The sequence below is a fragment of the Myotis daubentonii genome, chromosome 2 (genome assembly GCF_963259705.1).
Source record: "Myotis daubentonii chromosome 2, mMyoDau2.1, whole genome shotgun sequence".
NCBI classification, from domain to species: Eukaryota; Metazoa; Chordata; class Mammalia; order Chiroptera; family Vespertilionidae; genus Myotis; species Myotis daubentonii.
In genome coordinates, this window is record NC_081841.1 from 161,585,817 (window position 1) to 161,605,912 (window position 20,096).

The 20,096-nt window shown below is 36.3% G+C and overlaps 1 protein-coding gene across 6 annotated transcripts in view; it reads right to left on the reverse strand.

The window, feature by feature from the left end:
• TBC1D4 (TBC1 domain family member 4) overlaps nucleotides 1-20,096 on the reverse strand; it is a 212,674-nt gene that overhangs the window by 17,802 nt on the left and 174,776 nt on the right. For 3 of the 6 annotated variants that reach the window (XM_059684834.1, XM_059684832.1, XM_059684836.1), the window contains 4 exons: nucleotides 16,059-16,082; nucleotides 8,671-8,831; nucleotides 5,916-6,125; nucleotides 2,008-2,166 (listed from right to left, as the gene is read on the reverse strand). In XM_059684834.1, coding sequence (XP_059540817.1) covers nucleotides 2,008-2,166; nucleotides 5,916-6,125; nucleotides 8,671-8,831; nucleotides 16,059-16,082 — 554 coding nt within the window. Of the gene's footprint in view, nucleotides 1-2,007; nucleotides 2,167-5,915; nucleotides 6,126-6,446; nucleotides 6,791-8,670; nucleotides 8,832-16,058; nucleotides 16,083-20,096 lie in introns of those variants that run through there. The other 3 variants (XM_059684835.1, XM_059684833.1, XM_059684837.1) reach the window with 2 other exon arrangements.

Sequence of the window (20,096 nt, forward strand, 5' to 3'; positions counted from 1 at the left end):
CCCTGCTGCAATGGCAAGTTCCTGGAGAACAGTGAGCACACTTTCATCTCCGTATGACCAAGCCCAAGAACATACCTTGCTATGTAAGCATCTGTTGAATGAATGAATGAGTGTGTAAAATGTCATTTTTAGGGGGTAATTTTCATCAGCTTATTAAATGAATTATTGATCATCGGAGTGGACTGTTTTACAAAAATGTAATTCACTTCAGTTAAACAAGTATTTATTGAGCATCTAATATGTAGCAGAGTAGAGATCATGGCCCTGAGGGTACCTCATCACTAAGAAATGAATAAATGCATTCTCAGGAAAATTAGTCTCATCCACTCATTCATTCATCCATTCATCCATTCATCCATTCATCCATTCAGTAAGTAACTTATGTAAGATGCTCTTTTAGATGCTAGATGTGCAGTGCAGTGGTGGGGTGAGAAAAACATTAAACAAATGTACACGTAAATATAAAATTGCAACTTATGATCACCACAATCACAGGGAAAGAATCATAAGAAAGAATAATAAAGTGAAACTAATTCTTTTTGGTGCAGGAGAGGGGTGGGCACACTATTTCTGAGGAAGTGGAATTTGAACTGAGTGCTGACAGATACTAGGACTCTCCAGACTGGGAGTGTGAGCAGCCATCTCTCTGGGAGGAGGGTGTGTGAAAGCCCTGAGACGGGCAGAGGGGTGGGAGGAAGGAGGAGTGAGAAGAAGATGGGCTGGAAAGAAGGGAGCTGGGAAGGGGAGCAGGTAGCATGGTAAGGAAGAGGAGTGTAGGGAGGCTGCAGCATTCCACACAGAAATAGGCTGGGACCCACAGTCTCTCTGAAACACGTGATACAAGGTAGCAAGAGGCAGAAAATGAATCAGAAAGATGAAGAAGGAGAGATTATGGGGGGCACTGGGCACAATGTTCAGAAAGTTAAACTGTATCCTGTATGAAATGGGAAGATGGGCACCCCCTAAAACATATTTTAAAATCATACATCTCTCACACATTCTAGTAACCACTTTTTTCCCTAGTAACCACTTTGTCTCTCAAATAATACATTCAATGAAAATCTTTAGGATTTCCATATCTTCAAGGCAAACCACCAATATACTAGGTCTGTAAATGTAGGATCTTACAAAATTAATTTAAATTTAGTTATGCAACATTTTCACACATTACCATAACCTTTTAAAACAAGATTCATTATTAGTCATTTTATATGACAGAGCAGCAGTGCAATATAATGACTAAATAAAAGTAAATTTTCCAAAATAAATAAATAGATGGAAGGAAAACTTATTAATTGATTAACAAGAATATAATTATGTATATATAAACACATACATGTAAGTGAATATACATATACATGTACACATGTATGTAAATAAACTCTTCTAAGCAAATGATGGAAATGAGTCAAGTCTGTAAGCCTGAATTATTTTATGGATATGATCGAAGATCTGTACCAGCGAATCCAAGCAATCTGCTCCTTACTTGGTAAACAACGACACTGAGCTGAGAACAGCTGACTGAAGGAGGCAGCAAAGTCTGCAGAAAAGGTGCTGCTTCAGGGACACTCTCTCCATTAGCACCATTTCTTACCAACTGAGTCACTGACTGCTGGCAGAAGTAATCACTTTCCTTTTTTTTTATAGGTAAAGCATACAGACCAAAGTATGCCCAAGGTGCACAAATTAAATTAAAAAAAATCTCTGAAGCTTTCTCTAAAAAGATTGAGCCCTAACCGGTTTGGTTCAGTGGATAGCACTTCGACCTCTGGACTGAAGGGTCACGGGTTTGATTTTGGTCAAGGGCACATACCTCGGTTGCAGGCTCAATTTCTGGCCCCCATCCAGGCTCGTATGGGAGGCAACCAATCAATGTGTCTCTCTCACATTGATATTTCTCTCTGTCTCTCCCCCTCTCTTCCACTCTCTCTAAAAATCAATGAAAACGTATCTTTGGGTGGGGATTAACAAAAAAAAAAAGAAGAAGATTGAGGTGCTCTAAAATACCTTCTTTAAGAGAAGTATGAATGTCTTCCATATCACATTTTGTTTTTCCTCTGCAGTTCAATAACTTCTTATCCCAGGTTATTAAGATCTCCTTCTGGCATACACCAACTTCTTCATAGTCCAATTTAATTTTTCTGGAATGGAGTTCATCTCTGCTTGCTGAGAAAAACAAGAGAATTTATGTAAGACCGATATGTTTTTAAAATATAGTATTTTTAACATTGTATTGTATTTGTAAAACTATATATACCAAATGACTTTTAGGAATCAACCACTAATATTTTCTGAAAACAGAAAAATTTTTAAAAAGTGAGAATACATGAAAGGTTCTCAAACTTTGAGTCATTTCATGTAAGAAAATGTCAGGAATAACTTCCTGAGGAGGTTTTACTCTTTATCTTACAGTCTGTCACTCTGCTAAATATAAAAATAAACCATGTTTTCTCTGCTAAAAATTTTAATCCTATCTAATAATAGACAAACATGGTAATTGACTCTACCTTTGCTACCCCTCCCATTGGCTAATCAGCATGATATGCAAATTAACCGCCAACAAAGATGGCAGTTAATTTGCATACGTAGGCTCCAAGCAGCAGAGGGAAGACTGAAGGCAAGCCAGAGCAGCGAAGTTGTAAGACTGAAGGCGGCTCCAGCCGGAGCCGCAAAGACGGAAGACTGAAGGCGGCTCCGGCGGGAGCAAAGGCCTGGGTCCCAGGTGCTGGAGGAAAACCTGTGCCGGCAGCCAGGAGAAGTGAAGGCCTATTGCACGAATTTCTTCGTGCAACGGACCTCTAGTTTTTTTATAAATGTGATAGCCTCCAAAATGACAACTTACAACATTTCAAACACCATGCAAGTGTTAATATTTTATATTTGACATCTATGAGAAGCAATGCCTCATGCTAACTTTGATTCCATAAATATTTTACCATCATAACCTGGTATATTTTTATAACTATTTCCATTAGGAACACTGTCCTCAACAACACTGAGTTATGCGTTCCTGTGTTCATTCGTAATAATCTTAAAAAGGAGAATTCATGTTACTGAAGTTATCACTACTTCCATTTTTTAAATAGTACAAAATTCTCTTTCATTTGCTGGTCTAAAATATAAGCCCAGAGCTTATTAAAAGAAATGTCTACAAAAGCAAGCACTATCTTAACTTGGTCTTTATTTGATTTCAAAATGAAGAAGAAAAACCATGACAGAATATATTTTTTCTCTTTCATTCATATCATGTTGAACAGGAGTCTTTCAGAGTAATCTGCACTTATTCAAGCGCACAAGGCTCAATTACCTTACCTTCTGCAACACAAATCTTTGTCATGCATCCAAAGTCCTCGACAGCACAAAAAACAACAGCAAAACCAGTATTACTCTTTACTTAGTGTGTTTGAAACCTTTCAAAAAATTTAAATATCTTACAATCGACTGCTATTTGAACAGGGTTGTAAAATGCTCTACATAAAACTCCAGACATAATAAAAAAAATTAATCGCACACAAAAATAGTCCTCCTGGATACCACTAGATGGCTTTCTAACATAATTTAGCTTTGATTCTCAATATTTGCTTTATATTTCTCTATGATAATCAAGTAAAAGGAGTGAGTTCATTAAAGCTAATAATAAATATAATCTCACATTTAACTTTACTAATGATTTTTTTCACAATGAACAAAGCATAACATATCTTCAGATTTTCCTTTTCTCCAACCTCCTGTAGACCATTTTCTTTTTCATTTAAAATGATAGTAACTACCTACTATGTTCCAGCTGCAGACCCTGAGGATAAACTGCTGAGTAAGAGCAGTTCATCTCTACCCTCAATTATTTAATGAGGCAAGAATAAAGTGCCACTAAGAAATGATTATCCATTGGCTAGAATTTTAATAAGCTAAATTATTTTGTCTTTGTTACATAAGTAGAGAAATAAATATAAAACTAATAAAGTTTTCTATAGTATATTCTAAAGGTCAACTCTATTCATATTCTGTCAGTTTCTACAGTGTACACAGAGTCCGTTGCATTGAAACAGTCCACTTCCCTATATTCACACACATAGTTGAGAAATACTGTGGCATACTGGGAAAAACCTGAGAACCATGAGAAGTAAACAAGTGGTTTAGTACCTGTCTGCCAGCACATCACCGTGTGACCTTAGGTTAATTCCTTATCCAGCCCAAGCCAATGACTAACAGTTGCAGAATGAAGAATGGAGCTTAATAATCTCTAAGGCCATTTCCAATGCAGTCTATGATTCTAAAACTTCCTTAGGAATTTAATCTAAGATTCTACTTGCACATACTCCCAAATGTTAATGAAATATGTAAGTTCATGCTTTAAATGTTTTAGAGCAGCGGTTCTCAACCTGTGGGTCGCGACCCCTTTGGCGGTCGAATGACCCTTTCACAGGGGTCGCCTAAGACCATCCTGCATATCAGATATTTACATTACGATTCATAACAGTAGCAACATTACAGTTATGAAGTAGCAACGAAAATAATTTTATGGTTGGGTCACAACATGAGGAACTGTATTTAAAGGGCCAGAAGGTTGAGAACCACTGTTTTAGAGAATGATAGCCATCCTTTTTCAACTTCTTTTTCTGTTTATGAGTTAATTCAAGATGTAACCAATTGCTTGAAAACACACAGGAGGGGGCAAAAATAGGTTTACAGTTGTAGGTATGAGAAACACAGAGTTTATTCTTGTATTATTACTTATTGTATTATTTTCCAAACCAACAACTGTAAACCTATTTTTGCCCCATCCTATAAATTCAATTCCTTTAAAAAAATGTATGGCTGTTCAAGTGGGCATACTATTTATCACACCAAGCTTTTAAAAGCTATGTCAACAGCAACTAATTGCATTTTTTTAAAGAACATTTACTTCCTAGGGATATGTAAAGTCTTAGTACTCTTCATTCTGCTAAGAAAAATAACAATAAAGAAAATAAATTATGAACTTGCAAACTAAATATTGTTGAAACTAAAAACTGAATTGAATAACAGGTATAGTAAGAGGAATCTTAAGCTAGATGATGAGCACAGAAAGGTGAATACTTGTATTTAAAAAGCTTTTCGGGAGACAACACAATAAAAGCAACTCAGAGACAATCCTCCGTTGTACAGTTTCTAAGACTCCAAAAAATCAAAGGGTCCACTTAAGCTAAATCTTTCCTTTTACAAATGTCACTTTTATGTTAAGTGATTTGCCAAAGATAATGGCATTAATACATTTTGGTACTGTCTCCACATCTCCTGGTGTGTGGTTCTATCAGTACTGAGGTAAATAACATCAATATTTCAAAGTCTGGAGAACACATTCTAAAGCATTTGGTATTTATAAACTTAGCAATAAAGTTTATAAACAGCACAATAGCTACTATAAATTATCCAATTGTAAATTTAATATTTGCATATAATTTTTAAATAGAAAATTTATAACAAAAATATGAACTTTGATTTGATAATATGTAATTAGACACTTTAATTGGATACAATTTATTTGAAATAGTCTTATTTCGCCTATTATAAAGTTATCCTGAAAGTTGAAAATCATATTCAACAAGAATTTGCTTTCTCGTGCTTAAGAGTTTTTTTAAAGTAATGCACAATGATATTTCAGTCATATCAAATACATTGATGATCAAATATATATGAGTGTATTATCGTATTATCTACACTCTCTATTACCCAAATATCTCTAAGAGTGCCTGATGTTTTAATTCTGCTAAGCCAAAATGCCAATATTTCAAGCTGGTTTTTCCCGTGTTATAACCACCTCACAAAATAGAAATAAGCAATTATAATCAGTAGTCTAGTAAAAAGTGCATATACAGTCCAAGACAACAATCTTAAATTATAGTAGCATATCATTTAGCCCCATTTGAATGGCTAACCTTCCAGTTTCTGGTTTTCTTTTTCCATTCGAAGCAACAAAATTTGTTGGTGTATAGCTTTTCTCCACAAACTCCTCAATTCTTCTGATTTTTTTCTTTCTTCAGCTTTTTCTGGGTCATCGCCCCCAGACATGAATATAACCACCGGTTCCTCCTCCATGGTGGGAGCGAGAGGGGACAGCGGCAGCAGCTCATTCCTGTCCAGTCCATCTGCAGAGAAGAACACAGTGAGGGGCATTCCTCAGCAGTAGCCCAGGCTACACAAGTTTTCTCCAGCATCAACGTGCTCTCGTCCTATGGTCCACCTTTAAAGCTCTGCACAGAGCCACTTTCCCAGTCACTGTCAGTGTCTGGAAGGAATGGTTTAAGTAAACTCACTGGGCTGAATTCCCCTTCCAGAGTTCCCTCTCATAGTGAAATGAAAGCGTATCTCATTTCACCACTTCTCCTTTCCACACAAAATGACCTAAAAGATAGGTGCTCCAAAATGAACCGGCCTTTCCCCTGAGTTTTAACACTTCCGCAATTCACCTATGTACACCCTCTGATTGTGCAAAGCAAAAGGAGTGTGTGAGTCGGTATGAGGGCTCTCCTGAAGGCTACATGCACCATCTCAATCCTTCAGGAGAGAAGCGGCTGAGCAACTCTGGGCACGCCTTGGCTCAGCACCCTGCTCACTCCTCCTGCAACAGCCTCTTGCCCAATTCCTGAGCTCATTTTCTCCTCTGTTCCAGTCCATCTTTTGTACCGTTGCCATTTTTTTCTGTATTAACAGGCATCACCATGTCTCAAAACATGTCAATGATTGCTTATATCCCAAAGAACTATGTCCAGACTACAGGGGGTAGCACATAGATCCCTTCAGACTCCGGCCACATGTAACCTTCCCATCCTCATCTCAGTCTTCCATTCTGTGCTCCCAAGTTCAATTTCTCCTGATTCTCTGACCTACAAAATTCCCTCCAATGACTCCAGAGCTTTGCTAGTTCCTCTTTCTGAAACATGCTTGTCTCAGCAATGAGTTTAAACAAATACCTAGCTTTTCCCTGAAGCTTCTTCTTACCAGCCGAGGCAGAATTGATTTTATCTTTAGTAATGTCAACTGTTTCCTTGTTTGTTTTTTTAATTTATAAATTGACCTCCACTCGTGCCCTTATTTATTTTCTTAATAACTTAAAATTTTTTTTTTTATTCTTTCACTCTTGTTTTAGTTTCTTGAGTTAAATATTTAGTACATTTAAGTTTTGGCTTTCTTAATTTTAGAAATGCTCTCTAAATACCACTCAATTTTTATCATATTTTCTTCCTTTTAGCTTCTAGTAGAGTTTTCAGTTTCCAAACAGACAAAATATTTTAGTTGTCCTCTAATTCTTGAGTTCTTTCTTTATTTCATTTCTTTTTTTTTTCCCTTCTTTTTTCTTTTTATTCTTATGTGCACTGTAATCAGAGAACAGAGTATAAATGGTCATGATGGTGTGGAATTCATTAAAAAATCTCTGGAGCCAAGAACATAATTAATTTTTATGACTGTTCCGTATGTGCTACAAATGAATGAATTTTCTGATGGCAAGATTCCATATAAATTTCATATCTACTTTGTTTAATTGTATTTCTCAATTATTATCTGTATTCAATGTTTCTATATTCAATTTTCATAGAGGAATATATTAAAAGAGCTAGTGATTTTTTTTATTTCTGCCAAAAATTCTGTGATTTCCTAGCGCTCAAGTCTGTATACTTATGTGTGTTCTCATTATTTTTATATCTTTCTGTTTATTATTAGTTTTTTTGCCCCTCTGTATGTTTTTGTTTTAATTTCTAACAACAGGCCTAACGTTCGAAGACAGCTGCCACAGTCTCTTTTGCTTGATATTCACCTAGTGTATCTGTATCCATTTCTTCATTGTTCAACATTTTATGTCACTTTGTTTTATGTGTGACTGTTAAAAAAGAGTACATTGCTTTTCCAATAATAAAAAAGGCTATGACTATGCTGAATGTCAACTATAATTGAACAGAACAGACTGACAGCTGTCAGAGGGGAGAGGGGTTGGGAAGGAGCTGGGTGAAAAGATGAAGGGATTAAGGGGAAAAAACAAAAATTAAAAAGCACAGAGACACAGACAACAATATGGTGACTGCCAAAGAAAAGGGGGAGGTGAGAGGGGGAAGACGATAAAGGAGGGATAAAGGGTGGCAAGAAGAGATTTGACTTGGGTGGCAAGCGCCAATGCAGTATGCAGATGATGTGTTACTGAGTTGTGTACTTGAAACCTATATGTTTTTATTAAGTAATGTCACTCCCAATAAATTCAATTTTTTTTTAAATTTCAAAGTTAGGAAGGAAGGAAGGAAAGAAGGAGAGAGAGAGAGAGAGAGAGAGAGAGAGAGAGAGAGAGAGAGAGAAAGGAGAGAGGGAGGGAGGGAGGGAGGGAGGAAGGAAGGGAGGGAGGGAGGGAGGGAGGGAGGGAGGGAGGGAGGGAGGGAGAAAGAAAGAAAGAAAAGTTAAAAAAACCTATGACTTCTTTTCTAGCATTATCATAGTTCCTGATTTTGGAAACTTATTCATTCATTAAACAAGCATTTACTGAATGCCAGGTATGTTCTAATGATATCTGAGAACTTAACCACTGTCTAGTAGAAAGAGAAATTATTTCTCCACTGTAATACGTAAGTCTCTTGGACACAAACCACTGCATTCCATTCCCTAATTTACACTAATGAGGAGTAGTTCTTGAGTGAGCACCATACAGACCCTGCTGCTGCATTGCTGAGGGAGACTTGTTCATGGGAGAAGCAACCCTGAGGAAGATGCGCTGCCGCCAGGAGATTCGGCGAGGAGTGACAGGGGTTCCTCCAACATTCAGGGAATCATTGCTGCAAGTAGACGAGGTCCTTTTTCTCCCCTCTCCATCACTGCAGAAAGCAAATACGAAAATATATAACTTGTAAGGATCACTGCATAACCTGGTTCTTTGCAGCAATATGGTAGCACAAGCCATTCACAAGTCCCGCCACGGGCAAGCACAGCCACAGGCAGCATGGAGCAATGCATCAGGCAGCACACTGGGCACCCAGGCCACCACATCTCTGGGAAAACGCACTCCAGGCCACAGGCCAGTCATGAGAAGCTCTCCTGTTTCTACTCATTCCATAGTAGCCCACCTTTTAAGTCCTAATGTAAGGAATGCAAAGGTTGCTTAAGCAATGAACTCATGCTTTGCTAAAAATTTCAAATAGAATGCTCTAAGCAATGTAAGTATTCCATAAAAGGTTCATAAAGAACTTTTCTTATAGTTCTTATAGAATAGGCTAATAAAGATAGCTTCTAACTGGCTATGAGTGTTAAGATTCGCCTCCAAATAGATCGCTACCAAGAGCTGGATCATGGCAGAAAGTAATCTGAATTAAGGCAGAACAGTCAATGTTGGGATTGCTGTTAGGTAATATGTTAAGAAAAAACTGTGGTCAAGTAAGATTGAATAGGTTAAATTTAAAAATATTAAACATATTCTTTATAGTAGGACTTCATAGGGACTGTAATCTTCTAGCAAGCACTGCAACTCTCCAAGAGGGAAATGGTGCACAAAAATTCCCTAACTTATTCAACCCCAGCTTTTTGGGAAGGTTGGGGGTGTCACACCTTTCTATATAAGTCTTTCAGAAACATGGGGAAAGGCTGGTTGGCTCTAAGAATCTCCTTTCTGGGAAAGGTCGTTCTAAGTTATCCTAGGCCTATCTGCACTAAAAGATCATTATGACTCAAATTTACTTTTGAGACCAATCATGTCAGTAGCTGGAATACTACGCAATAATTGCTGCTGTTAGTGGTGGGAATACTTCACTTTTCTTGAGTTTCAAGGCCTCTGAGTTTCCCTGAGAATGAGGAAGATGCAATGTTTATAGGTGTGATACCAATAAGTGAAGGTGCAAAAATTTTGATGAGCTCAGGAAGTGTCAGCTCTTAAATCAGAAAAGAAACTCAGGCTGAAAAACCACACCCACCCAGGTTCTCAGCTGAGCTCTGTGGTGCTGGCATCATCAGAGGTCAGGAGACATTCAGATCTGCTTGTCATAGTTTTATTTACTTCATGTACTCACGCATCAGGTAATTCCATTATTTCTAATCTTGATCTATCATCCTGGAAATATTACTTATGAATTAGCTAAGTGAAGGTTAATACTTTCAAGCTGCTACACAGACAGCAGTTGTCATGATGTACTATGATACTTCAGAAAGTGGCAGCTATATATATATCTCAATACAGTCAAATCTCCTTTGTTGTGTATCTGGATAAAATTATAACCCTAATATATGCCCATGGTTCAAAACACCCTGAAATATTGACTACATTTGTTCATCTTTACTTCCACTTTGGAAAGTATTAATTCAAGTATTACCCTTTTAGAAACTGTGATTCAGATGTCTATATATAATAGTCATAAATACTTTCATTTTATTGTTTTTTTAAATATATTTTTATTTATTTCAGAGAGGAAGGGAGAGGGAGAGAGAGATAGAAACATGTTATAAAACAATGATGAGAGAGAATCATTGATCAGCTGCCTCCTGCATGCCACACACTGGAGGATCAAGCCCATATCCTGGGCATGTGCCCTGACCAGGAATCGAACCATGATCTCCTGGTTCATAGGTCAACCACTGAGCCACACCGGCCAGGCAACACTTTCATTTTAGTAACATTATCTCATCGGCAATTATTTAATAATGCTAGTTCATGGGTGTATTTCTAACTCCTAGTTAGTAACTAGCAAATAACAGTAATAACTCAATAAATATCCATTGAATAAATACTGTAAAACAATATGAAACATTAACTCAGAAGGTTAGTAAAATGGACAAAAAATAATATTGGCTGAGCTAACATAACAGGAATAAATAAAAGATGGATCTTCTTAAAATCTTTAGTTGGTAGTCATGACTTTTAAGTTTTTCTAGCAAAAAGTTCTGTTTCCCAAAAGTACAGACTAAGCTGTTGATGGCTCTAGAAGCTATTGACAATAAAAACAGTGTTAGTAAACAACATAAGGCATCTTTTTTCCAAGTAAGTGTTGTTCCTGTCCTATATAAGAGCACCTAATTTATAATTTAAGCCTAGAAAGCTAACTAAATTATGTAAAAGCACGTATTTCAATCCCTCACGGGTGAGCTTACCTTAACCTCTTAGTAGCTCTAATAAAGAATACTAGAGTAAACCAAATCAAAGGATTCTTAAACGTTTACATTTTAATGCTGGAATTAAACCATCTTTTGGAAAATCTCCTGATTCACTGTTAATGACATATCAAGTGTTTAGAAACTACTACAAATAAGACTGGGAAGTACCTATATCAGTTTTACTACTATAAAATACAGACTTTGGGGAGGAATGTTATAAAACAAGTACATAAAGTAGCCTTACATTAACCTTACATATTTGAAAATTTCATAACGTCTACAATTTTAAATCCTGCAATCCAAATGAAATGCCAATGACCCATTGTCCTCCCATGTCTGGAATTCAACAGCGAGTAATAAGCCAAAAATTAGCAGTCAAAATATAAGATAATAATATACTGAAAGGAAGGACTTACATAACAGACCATTGACCTTTATCTGGTACTAAAAAACGACATCCTGAAAAAGCAGCTTGGTGGCTGAGATAAGGCATAAGCTGCAAGAAGATATGGATTCAGAAGCTAGAGTCCAGATAAGTGTTTCAACAGTCAGTGCATGGAGGCAACTTACAGTAGTTTAATCTCGGATGTACATGTAGTCAGCAATCTGACATTCTTAAACTGGTAATTTCAAGAATCAAAACCATGTGAAAGATAATGCATGAAAATTCTTATATTCCACCTTGAAAACTACACTGGGGACTGTTGAACCTCAGAGGGAAGGCAGGGGAGGGTGGGTGGGAAGAGATCAACCAATGAACTGGTATGCATATATGCATAACCCCTGGATAAGGACAATGGGTGAGTGAGGGCCTGGGGTGGGGAGGATGGAGCGGGCTGGAAGAGGTTAAAGGGAGGAAAGGAGGACCTATGTAATACTTTCAACAATAAAGATTTTTTAAAAAAGGTATCTGGAGACCAACAGGAAGTGAGCCAGTGATGTGTTTCAAAGGGAAGCTTTGGATTTCATGGTAGCCATCGCAAGCTCCCCAGATTTGATGCTCCTCTTAAAAGAGTAGTAGCAGTGAAATAAAACACTAACAAATTTGGAGAAGAAAAAAAAAAGCTACACTGGGATGAGGTGAGAAATGTGGGGGGGGGGGGAGGGTGCTATTATTATATCTTTTAATATATAAAAGATTGGTTGTTTGAGTTGTTTTTGTACTTGTAACTTTAGTGTTCACTTTGACTTCTCCTTTAATTAAATTTAGCAGGTAGCCAAGCACAATGTCCACTTTTTGAGTGAAAATAAAAACAAAACAACATGTAGTAATAATAAAACTAATACAAAAAGCACACACTATGTGCCAGGCATTGTTCTAAACATTTTACAGGTATGAACTCATTTCATTTTCACAGTACCTATGGGGAAGGTGTTATTACTATTTCCATTTTAGTGAGAAACCTGAGGTAGAAAGAAGCTAAGTAACTTGCCCACAGTCCCGTGGATAATAAATGGAGAAACCAGAATTCAAACTCAGGAAGTCTGAAATCCAGAAACTTACGTACTGTGATTTATCTTGCCAATGTAAACACTTTTTGCATCAGTTCAGAAAAGGTCTATAAAATCTCAAAACCAAAGCTGTCAGAACTCCAAGGATCCCCTGTATTTCTGGTGAAAAATATCTAGTCAGTATTTCTCTTTTCATTTATTTGAATGGAAAAATGTCATTTATTTCAGCAGATTAATAACTTCAGAGTAGTATTAGGTATTCATTTATGTAAATGTCTCATTTCCTTTTCTTTGCTGTTAAAATCATTGCATTCCAAAATGTAAAGACTTTTTTATTTTTACTTAGGAGGGAAAAATCAAAAACACATTAATATGGTGGAATATACATATATTAATTATCTTTACTTTTTTTTTTAAATAACGAAACAAGCCCTAGCTGGTTTGGCTCACTGGATAGAGCGTCAGCCTGGGGACTGAAGGGTCCCAGGTTCGATTCCAGTCAAGGGCATGTACCTTCATTGCAGGCACATCCCCAGTAGGGGTTGTGCAGGAGGCAGCGCATTGATGCTTCTCTCTCATTGATGTTTCTAACTCTCTATCACTCTCTCTTCCTCTCTGTAAAAAAAAATAAAATAAAATAAAATATATTAAAAAAAAATAATGAAACAAAATCATTCCCTTATTTTTCATATAATCTTTTCTTTCTGTATTTTGGAATATCAACATGTGCATTATAAAACATATTAAGAAACATATTCTGGAAATTTATTCTGTGCCAGCATTACCTCTATTTAAATGTATTAAATTAAAAATGAATAACTAGGAAGGAAATACAATGTGGAGAACTCTCACCTATTTTTGTATGGGTGTATTCTATATATTCTTCCTATTACTAGTCACCACAATCCATGAACAAAATGAGGGGCCATAGGGGAGGAAATATGTGTACCACAATGAGGGCTGGTAGGCATTTCTGAGCCCTTCTGGATGGAGCCTTGATCAAAAGCAATGGATATGATATGAAGCATCCCTCCCACAGAGCTTCAAGATAATGTTTTTGTAACATATCCTTGACCAAGCAATTAGAGCCTTCACCACCTCAGCTATTAAATTAACATGATGGTGCTTATGTTAATACAGAATGGTTGATGCTCACTTGCCAGATTTAATAATAATTAATTGACTGGATATTGAAAGGATGAAAGGATTTTAGTGGCCATTCACAGGGACTCAACTTTAAGAAGGATGCCATCATGTTTTATTTGCCGCCAGGACAACATGGATACACTTTTCATAAAGGCACTCTTAGGCCAGGATCTGCTGCACAAAGGTGTTCGGCTGAGCTGCAAACTGCCCCTCATCCTTCAACTCCGAGCACCCCTCTAAAACTACTAGCTTCATAAAGTCCAAATAAATGACTACACACTGATTAAATCTATAGCTAAATCACAATGTATTACAACTCAGGATAGAAACAAAACTTGTTTAATGTAATACCAACTACTTAACAGAAATCTAAGAAAGCTTTCTCTTTGTAAATATCCCAAGAAAGGCTGCATGGAACAAAATAGTCATGAAACTTTAGCTTTTTTTGCACAGGATCCATAGCCCAATTCAAGTCACAATCGCATCGGGTGCACTAATAAGTCTATCTAAGTCCTGGCTTTCAATTGAGTAAACCATCTATCATCACGGAAAATCTTTACTAATTAAAAAAAACAACAACTGAGATTGAACTATTTTAATGGAAATCAACATACATCATCTGAGTTATGAGTCAAAAGTGATAATCAGTGGAACGATGTGCAAAACAAAAAAAGAATGAGGAAAACAAAAAGTTTTATTTCCTAAACTCTATACTTAATGCAAATTTTATTTTAAAAGCAAATTTTATTTTTACATTGGAATTGAAAGTATCTCTGGGTAGCTTATTTACTTACATCCTTTTAACCTAAGATTAAGAAAATAATAGCAAGCAAGACATTAATTTTTCCCACAGTTTAATTTAAATATATGTAAAATAAGGAAATTATAGGCCAAATGACATGTAAGATAATAAACAGATCAAATTATATGCTGTTGTAAAACCTAAAAGGGCAAAAAGTAAAACTAACATTTCCATTAGGCTTTTAAAAGCAGATAAGAGTTATTATGTAAATGGTCTTATAGCCAACCATAAAAAAAGTAAAGGTCAATTAAAAGTATACAAAAAGTTACTTTTCATCTTTCCAATGTGGCCAAAATAATTTTTGAGATAATATTTTTCTCCCTGTACATCTCATTCTAGCCCAGTTTTTAATACCATGTTTTTACTCCAACTTGAAAGAAACCTAAATGTCAGTGGTCCCCAGTAGGAAAATGGGCATGTCTGTCTTTCACTGAGCTGGGAATATAAGCAAAGTATGGACATTAGAACAAGGCAAAGAGTACCCATTTCCAGTTAACTTGTTCAGCAGTGACCCTGGATGCTTACCACGGAAGCATGCTGGTCAAGAGGAAGAAGTGTCATCAGCGATGTGGTCAGACTTCCACATTAAGGAAGTAGGTGTTTTCCTGTGTCCAGACCAGTGGGAGGTCTGGAGGCCTCTGCAGTGTCTCAAAGTACCCAACGTGACAGAAATGAAGATGGGCAGAAATCCTAATATTTAAAAATCCAGGGGCTGTCACAACCGAAACAACCTGATGGACGACCGAACAGCAGGCTGCATGGGGTGACCAGGCTGGCAGGAGGGGTTAGTGAGGGATGACCAAACGACTGAACAGCAGGCTGCGTAGGGAGACCATGCCAGCAGGGGGGGCGGGAGGGGGCGACCAGGCCAGCAGAGGGGGGAGCAGTAAGGGACAACCAGGCCGGTGGGGCATGGGGGCAGTTAGAGGCAATCAGGCAGGCAGGCAAAGGTGGTTAGGGGTGATCAGGCTGGCAGGGGGGCAGTTAGGGGTGATCAGGCAGGCAGGCAGGTGAGCAGTTAGGAGCCAGAGGTCCCGGATTGTGAGAGGGATGTCCGAGGGGTCCCGGATTGGAAAGGGTGCAGGCTGGGCTGAGGAGCCCCCCCACCCTCGCACAAATTTTGTGCACCAGGCCTCTAGTAGATTAATAATCCTCTTCAGGTCAAAACCAGAGTCAATTTAATGAGTAGGTTCTTATTTCTGCATCTTCTTGGGATTTAGAATGAGTTACTTAAATGTATATATGTACCTCTAAACTAGTTCATATAAGGAATTTATATGTCTAATTCTAATAATTCAAAATTAAAATTAGGCTTTGCTTGAAGGATACAGCACAGTTCTAAGGAAATCTCAACATGGAATAGAGTAGAAACAGGATTTCCTATGGTCATCTGGGATCTTTGATTATACAACGTGTCATATTTTTTTCTACCGTGTAACCCTCATAGCACCAGAATGATGGCATGCATCCAGGAGACAGCCAAAACTGCTTTTAAACTAATGTTGATATTCAGTTGGAAGAATTCACAAAATTTTTAAATGAAAATATTTAGACCTCTAATCACCTTGATTCTGAAGCAGTGTCCTGTCTAGTTCAACAGGAAAACAAGGAATGACATTAGCACAAAGAAAGAGACATATGTCCAAAATCAGTATTTAGAATAAAAAGGCATTCCCATGAGTTAATAATGCATAAATAAGATTATTTCAGTAATGAACCAAAATGAGTGATTATACTATTTTTGTCAGTAAATATGAGAGAACTACAGAGAACCAAAACTGTCTAACAAAGTACCTCATCAACAAAATCTTACTTTGTCATTGAAGATTTATAAGTAAATAGAAATGACTATCATTTTACTTTTGACAAATGAACTTCAATATGAATAATTTTTAATTATAGTCTTAAAAGCTGAGAAGCAATAAGGAGTGATAAGATGCCTGTTAGAAAAGACATATTACACATTTGATAAATGGATAGTGTATAAATATTCTATATCATCATAGACAATTATAGTTTAGCTACTAAACAATGAAATAAAATTAAACTTTAAAAAATTAATTTGAAGTGAGGTATTCAAAGCATACACTTATTCCCTTTCCTTTACCTTTTTAATGCTGTGCTGCAAGTGACCCTACTAATCAATAAATCATGACATTAAAAATATCTTGGCTCCTTTTTCTCAGTAACCTGACATCTTTTTAATAATTCAAATAGTGGTCCTAGAAAAGGATGCCTAATCTGAATTTCAAATTTCAAATTAATATGCCTTCTAAAAAGTAGTATTTGTTAATCTATATGCTAACTTGTTCTCTCCCTCACTTGATGCATATTTAGAGACCCACTCTATAAAACCAGTAAGATATACCCAAGTGAAAAGGAAACTGTAATTCATAGTATTATGAACCTCCTCCCCTCAATATTCTGAGTAGTTCCAGATGTCATGGTAACTGTGTCAGTAGGATCTTCTCTCTGAACGTAGTGATGATGAGAGATGTAGAGTTCTGAAGTCAGTGGATTAAAACCACACTCCTGACTCTCCTCCTTCATAGGAAATACTGGTACACACTAAACTATTTCAAGTAAAGGGACATGATGTATGCAACCTATTCACAAATGGGTTAGAATTTTAAAATGCCTATATGTATGCATGTATATATTCCTATGTAAATGAACAGAGAGAATGATAAAGCAAGTGGGGTAAATATTAAAGGCTGATGAATCTAGGTAAAGAGTTAGCAGAAGTCCTCCATATATTTTTGCAATTTTCCTATAAACTCGGTATTATTTCCAAATACAAATTTAAAAACACTCTCTTCAAAATTGTAACTAGTCAATTTATGTCTAAGTGACTTATTCATTGAAGTAAACCTATTAAAAGTTAATTTTGTCTGACAGCTTTATTACTGTGTCATCAATAATACATAGAAATCAGCTAAAGACATAAACAATAATATCAATGACATTACTCTTTAAAAGCAAAATCTATAATAATAAAAGCATAATATGCTAATTAGACCGGACATCCTTCCAGACAACCTTCCTGATGAAGCTGGGGCTGCAAGGGAAGCCCGGGTCCCGGGTGCCTGCTGGCGGCCAGAGGGAAGCCCGGGTCCTGGGTGCCAGAGGGAAGCCGGTGCCGGCAGCCAGGGGAAGGAAGGCCTACTCTTGCACGAATTTCGTGCATTGGGCCTCTAGTAAATAAATAAATAAATAAATAAAAATAACCCACATGTCCATCTGTAAAAGAGTGGATAAATCTAGCATTAAATGGAATACTATACAGCAATATATATGAATAAACTAAAGTGCACAGAAAATCAGGAATAAATGTCACAAACTAATGTTCATGAAAGAAGCCACATATAAAAGAATTTATACTGTATTGTTCTATTTAAATAAAGTTCAAAACCAAGCAAAACTAAGCTATGGTATTTGAGGTCAGGATAGGCATGCTGGTTGGGTGGGAAAAAGAGAGGAGCTGCAGGGCTGCTGGCAGTGACCAGGCAGTGGTTACACGGAATGTTCACTCTAATGAGCTATATAATTATATTTTAATGCCAGTAAAAATACTTTAATGAAAAAAATTTAAGTGTCTTTTTAGCCTATTGATTCCATGCATACAAATTACTAAAAAAGCATACAAAAGTATAGAAAGTGCTTTCTGATTTTTAGAATTTTTCAGAGCCAAGAAAACATTACAAAGTACAAAAAAAATAGCAAAATGTTTAATGATTCTACAAATTTATAAGTTCTCTTCATGTTTAAACAGAGCACTTCAAATAAGATAGCAGCAAAAAGGTGACATTTTTCAATGCAAAATGAACATATAATTGCCTTCTGGACTGCAATATCCTTCTACTAAAATGAAATTAGAGAGCTAAAGGAAGCTATGAGAAAGAATAATACAAGGTGTTCAAAAAATGTATATACACACTTTGAATAATTACAAAGGCAGTGTTTATTAAAATACATTTCATTTTCAAAATTAAGCTACCAGCTGTTAAAGTGTGTATACATTTTTGGGGGGGGACACCTTGTATACACATCTAAGAAGAAACTACTCAAGATAAACATATAGCCTTACATTAAGCACTATAAATAATCTTTTAAAAGTCACTGATTTTGTACTCTTCAACATCCTATTCACAGCTAACCTTTGACCTTCTTAATGGCTAGCTTCATTGTCACTTTCAGGCCTGGTTTTGTTTCTGGAAGGAAACTGTGATTCCCCAAATGCTTACTTTAAGTAATATAACAATAAAAAACTGCAAATAGAGTTCACTGGAAGTGTTGTATTCTTATTAGTAGGTGGTACTATAGAGATAAGGCAAACTGATATTTTTAAGTGTGCACATTCTTGGTTCTCTAAATTCATTATATATTCTACATATATATTATATTGTATTTTATGGCTAACTTCCTTTAAAATTTCTCCCCTAAGTTTTTCCCTAAAAAAAGCCTTTTAAGATCAATTCTTCATCAACTTCTTCACTAGAAATTCAATGCTTGAACATGTACTAATTCAGAGAAAAGTTCAGATTCAAAAGTTCATTAATCCAATATTAGTAATCTTTATTGGAGTGAAAAATATTGGCACACATGGACAAAAGATAGAGATAATTTAAGGAAGAGTCTAATTTAACTAATTACTGAGGGTATATATGTTAACTTAGAGGATTTCCTAAATCTAAAGAAAAGGAAGCCAAAGCACACAGAAGATTTTAGCAGCACCCAGGCTGGCTGATAGCATGTATTCCTCTCCTTGAGTGCAAGAATTGCCAATTATCAAACTACTCAAAACAATTCAAATGTCCCATTAAGAGAATGGATAAGTTGTGGTGTATTAAATGGAATACTATATAGCAATACAAATGAATGCTCCAAGCCATGCATAAAAACAGGAATGAATCAATCTCATAAACTTCTAAGCCAACAGCGATCCCCTTAGAAGACTTCCCAACTTAACCACCTCTTTCCAAAGGGAGGAACATCCCACTAAGAATATGAATGATCAGTAAGAGTTCATAATTTCAGATTTTTTTAAAAGCCAGTTTTCCAAAATCACTACATCTAATTTTGTGTCGCTATAAGAGCAAAGAACAAAACTTAAAGGCTATTCATTTTCAATACTGGTAACCAAACAAACTCAAATGTCTACAAAATTCAAGAGATCTTTCATGAGAGTGTTGCTGTCAACATGATGCTGTACCCATTATGTGATTTACACTGAGATTCAGAGAAGTGAGTCCTTGTCATTGAAAAATCAAAGAAATGCCTAGGAAATATTCTATATACTTAAAAGTAAAGATATATTATATCCATCACTTTAGTAAAATTGTTTAAATCAGTGGCTTTTGGATTCCATAAGATATGTCCAGAGAGGCTAAGAAGAAAAAGGGAAAAAAAAGGCAAGAACAGGGGAGGTTCGCTTAGCATGTGTTAGCACTAAGACTTGTTCCAAACAAGAACGAAGCTTAGATTCTGGGGCCCAAGGCAAAGACACATACATACAAATAGTATAAAAATAATAATAATTTTAAAAGATTACCATGTACCCAAAAAGCTGGTTTTAAAGTTTCAAAACGCTGGTTGTAAAAGT